Here is a 5,086-nt window from a genome sequence, read left to right on the forward strand (position 1 = left end):
AGATTAGCATTTATACGGAAAGATATTCTCCAATGTAGGCTGAGCTAAGGTCTTACTGAATCGGTAGAGTAAGTCCACTTTAGAATAGCTAATCCATACTCATTCAAAAAAAAAAAAGAAAAGAAAAGAAAGAAGAAAAAGAAAAAAGAAAAGAAACTAAGCGGGAAAATGAGGGGAAAGAATGCTGAAATTAGTATCATTTTCCACCTGGACTTAAGGAAAATTTCCTTCAAAAAATAGAATTTCATCCTAATGTCATGATTAATTTCAAAACATATTTGCTGCGTATAAGTTTTAAATGCAATATTTAATGCTGTCAGATTACTTGAAGACAAAGTTTTACAGAAAACTTTAAATTCCAGGAAAAAAAACCTGCAATGTACCAATAAACACCTAGAAAAAATATAATTAAAAATATTTAAAGCATCAAACAACCTCAAGATCTGGTCAGGAATAATAAACACTGCATTCTGTGTTTACATTCCCTAGCAACCTGCATCCCGTTTCACACAGGAGAGGGGGCGGTGTGTGTGTGTGTGTGTAAGAAAATCCGCAAATTTATGTTGCATTTTCCCAGAGAGGAAGGGGGAGGTGTTGGGGTAGGACCTGGGTGAGGGACACAGTGGTGGTGCGTTCTGGGTCAGGATTGCTTCCTTGAACCATTGGAAGGTAATTTCACTTATAATCCCAATTACGGAGATGTCAAAGGCACGCTGTCTTGGTGGTGGTCGTTGTTCCCCATCCTTGGCCTCATCCCACCAGCCCCATCATTGAGCACGGTCCTTTCTCCTTCCAACCAGGACCAAGCTGCCTCAAAAACTGCTACAGTAGGGGGAAGGGCAGAGCCACAGCAAAGAAATGCAAAAAGAAAAAAAAAAAGAAAAGAAAAGAAAAAAAAATATGCCAGGGCCAGGCAGTTAAACTGTGAAACTATTAGGAAGTACTTTGTAGTTACTTCCCTTCTGTGTTAACTTCAACTCTACAGAATAATCTCTGGAGTTTAGCTTCCTCTTTTCCCACTAAATAAAGCCATTGAAACGCTGCCCTCGGCTCGGTGGGGCTCCCTTACTCTTGGGCCCTATTGATAATTTCTCCTTCAACAGATTGCTAATTGTATTTTGAGCTCATAAATCATGCATATAAAATTAGCACGTTTCAATTTCATAGGGAAACGGCCTTTTCTCTCTTAGACGTATTGATTCAAATTTTGATGCATTTTGGAAAGGGGGGTCTCTTTGTTTTTCTTTTTTAGATGAAAGACTTGCAGGCTATGTACATAATCTGACTCCTCACCCCCCTTACCGCAGCGCCTAAAATAAAAATGTCACAACGCATTCACAAGAAATAATACAAAACAAAACAAAAATGGAAATGCTCAGATACAGAGTTTTACAAAACCCAGAATATATCTCCACCGTCTGAGAGGGGATCGTGGTATAAATGAACCAACCAACCCAAAAGAGCGGTAACAACTACAAAAAACTTGTAAATGTTTGGATCTGCCTTACTACATTTATAACAAGTGAGAACAGCTCGAGGTCCGTCACTCGGCCTCAGGCAGAAGAGCCGGCGGGAAGGAAACCCCGGAGAAAGTTACAGTGCCGGCAGTCATACAAAAGTTGGCATCACCTCGCTGGGTTTTGTCTTTTGTTCTTCCGAGCCGAGAAAACGCTGTGTGCCTCCTCTGCGGACGATAAATACTGTACAAAAGGTCTCGTGAAAACACCAAAGTTCCGTCTAAGACGCCAGTCTGGTATCAGCGCCTCGGAGTCCCGGCCAAAGGTGAGAGAGAGGGCAGATGTCACCTGGTGCTCCGACCTCCAGAGCTGTCTTTTTACAGGAACGTGGAGTCGTCTGTACAAAGTCGAGCTCTGGAGGCTCCGCCGCAAGCCTCACGCTCTTCGTCGCCGGGTCGGCGGCCTCGAGCCGCAGTGTCCCCGGCGTCCCCGCGGCGCTAGATATGCGTCAGGGGCACCGTGCCGTTGACACCCGCGCCCGCGCCCTGGTAGTGCTGTGGCAGCGAGTGCAGCCGGCTTTGGGCCGCGGCAGCCGCGGCAGCCGCCGGGTCTCCACCCTCGCCGGCGGGCAGGTACATGCTGATCATCTCGCGCAGGTCCCCGGGGCACGGCGCCCGCGAGTGCGCAGGGGCCGGCGGGCTGCCGCTGGGCTCTGACTTGACCAGCGAGCCGAGGGCACCGAGGGCACCCGACGATGCCGCCGCTGCAGCCGCCGCGGCCGCCACAGCCGAGTTCTGGTGCGCGCCGCCAGCAGCGGCGGCGGCGGCTGCTGCAGCGCCGTAGGGGATGCCACCGTAGCCCGAAGGCGACGCGCTCATGTAGCCCTGAGAGTTGGAGATGGGGCTGTACTGCAGTGCGCCCATGTCGTAGCGGTGCATGGGCTGCGGGTTGTGAGGATGCGCGTGCGGATGGTGCGGGTGCGGGTGCGCCGGGTGCGCGTGAGGGTGCGCGCCGCCTGCGCCTGGGTGCTGCCCGTAGGCTAGCTGTGCCTCCTGCATCATGGCCGCGGCTGCAGCCGCCGCGGCCACAGAGCCCGGGTAGGCACCGTTGGCCCAGCCGTTGACGTGCGCGTAGCCGCCTCCAGCCGCGCCGCCCGGGCTCTCCAGGCGCTGGCCCACCGCCGCCGCCCCGACGCCCACGCCCACGCCCATGGCCACGGCCGCGCCACCGCCACCTGCGCCGGCCGCCAGCAGCCCACCGGCCAGCGAGTACTTGTCCTTCTTGAGCAACGTCTTGGTCTTACGGCGCGGCCGGTACTTGTAATCCGGGTGCTCCTTCATGTGCAGCGCGCGTAGTCGCTTGGCCTCGTCGATGAACGGCCGCTTCTCAGCCTCGGACATGACCTTCCATTCGGCCCCCAGGCGCTTGCTGATCTCCGAGTTGTGCATCTTGGGGTTCTCCTGGGCCATCTTGCGCCTCTGTCCGCGGGACCACACCATGAAGGCGTTCATGGGGCGCTTAACCCGATCCTGGTTGGCCTTGGTGCCACCGCCGCCACCGCCGCCCCCGCCCCCACCACCGCCCCCGCCCGCCCCGGCCGGGCCCGAGAGGTTCGTGGGCGCCTGGGCGCCGCCGGGCGAGTGCAGGTCGGTCTCCATCATCATGCTGTACATCTGGGCGGTTTGCGGGTTCACCGGCACCGCAAAGAGAGGGCCTGGAGCATAGACGGCCGGGTGGGGGTGGGTGGGTGGAGAGAGAGCCCAGAGAGACTGGAGGGGGGGTGCCTAGCAGAGAGAAGGGGGTTGGGTGGAGGCAACAACAAAAAAGAGGCAAAAGCACACGCACTTAGCGTGGGTCCAGCTCGCAGGTGGAAAGTTTCTCCGGGTGTACAAATCACTTGCCAAAGAGGCTGTTGGCCGGGATCATCGCTGCCGCCGCTGCCGCTCCTGCAGTCCGGGCGCTCTCGGCTGAGCTGTGCAAACAGGTGCAGTCGTGGCCAAGTTGAGGCTCCACTTTCTGGGTTTGAAGCCGTGCCACCGGGCCCGACACCGAGTTCGTTGCTTCTTCTTGGTTGCTCGAAGTCTCTTTACTGTGCTGGCTTCCTTGGCGGCTTCCAACTCCGGGGCCGCAACTTCTAGCAGGGCGGCGCGCCGCGTGCGCTGGGCATGTGCTGGTCCCAGGTGCCTGGGGGGGGGGAGCCAGGCGCTGAGGGGGACTCAAAGGGGGGTTCGGAGGGGGCGATCACGGTGCAGCCAGGGAGGGGGTTAGGGACAGCGGTGCAAATGCCAACGCGTGCAGAGAGCCAGAGAACTGGGCCGCTGCACGCAGGACAAGCTGTCCGCTGCCTGCCTGGGGCCGTGCGCTCGGAGCGGAGGCACACGCGGGGCCGGTGGCGCGGGGGGCCCAGCAGCCATACGCCGGGCCCGGGCTGCCATTAAATGAGCGCGCCGCGGCCAATGGGAGCCGGCGGCGGCGGTGATTTGCATGGCGCGCTGGCGAGTGACGTGGGGAGGGAGTAGATACACTGGGCGCGGGCGGCAGAGCAAGGAGGTGGAGGAGAAGCGGGGGGAGCAAGGGCAGGAAGGAGGGGGAAAAGGGGGCGCGGGGGGGGCGGGGTCACAGCCACACTGCTTCCTGAGCGCGCGCGCGACGGCAGCCAACTCGGAGCTCGCCCCCTTCTCCTCTCCCCGCCCTCGCGCTTCGAATGATTAACGATTGGGTTGAAAACCAAGAGGAAGAAAGAATCGCTGTCGGGGGAGGCGGGGAGTGTGTGTGTGTGGCGGGGGGGGGGGGGGGGATACAGCCCTGGGTCGTGTTTAACTGCGCTCGCTGGAGACCCAGCTCCTCCCCTGTCCCCAGCCAGCCAACTCTGTGCGGGCAGGGAAGGGGAAAGTTGGAGATAGAGGCCGCACTTTGCCCTCAGCCTGAGTGCAGAATAACGGTGGTGCCCGAGGAGATCTTCCCAGGGGCAGCGTAAGCCCAAAGCACCACTGCTGGTTTCCAAGCTAGGCAATCTCCCCCACTCCCGGAGCTCAGTGCATTCTCCAGAGCCTGCTCTAGCAAAGACCTTTCCAGCTCCGGGATCTATAATTCGGGTCTGGATGGAGGTGCGGCCGCTTTTGTGTGGTGCAGGGATCATAGCTCGCTTATCTACCCTGAACTTTCTTGCGCGAGCGCGCGGGGGGGGGTCTTTTAATGGATCAGGATGTTATAGTAAAAAACTCTTCCCAATTTACTTTCTCTTCTTGAATTCCTGCGAAGGTCAAAAAAAACAAGAGCTGGAATCTAGTTACTCCAACAGTTAAAAAAAGTTAGTTGAAAGAGCAGAGGAACCTACCCCACTCTTTCTGGAGCGAATAAGCTGTTTGCCAAAGGCCTTCGAAAACTCTGAACTCAGGGTTTAGAAGGGGTGCCTCTGATCGGGTGACAGTATTGCCTTTTTGTTATGTTTTGTTTCTTACTATGTTGTGAAAAAGAAAGGCCAGTTCTGGGGATGAGCAAAACATAAACCACAGATGGCTGTAATTCTTGAATCTCAGAACGAGTATGCTTCTGGGGTGTTCAAGAGATTTCCAACCTAACCTCAGACTGCCATTTCCAAGAGAAAGATGGGGACTTGATTAAAAGCT

At 56.2% G+C, this 5,086-nt stretch overlaps 1 protein-coding gene across 1 annotated transcript; it reads right to left on the reverse strand.

The window, feature by feature from the left end:
• Positions 1-402: 402 nt before the first annotated feature.
• Sox1 (SRY-box transcription factor 1) lies at positions 403-3,760 on the reverse strand. The gene has a single exon (XM_057752965.1). It carries the CDS (start codon positions 3,128-3,130, stop codon positions 1,955-1,957), a length of 1,176 nt encoding a protein of 391 aa, XP_057608948.1. The 5' UTR covers positions 3,131-3,760; the 3' UTR covers positions 403-1,954.
• Between the last annotated feature and the right edge of the window lie 1,326 nt (positions 3,761-5,086).

Source organism: Chionomys nivalis, chromosome 20 (assembly GCF_950005125.1).
Source record: "Chionomys nivalis chromosome 20, mChiNiv1.1, whole genome shotgun sequence".
Taxonomy (NCBI): Eukaryota; Metazoa; Chordata; class Mammalia; order Rodentia; family Cricetidae; genus Chionomys; species Chionomys nivalis.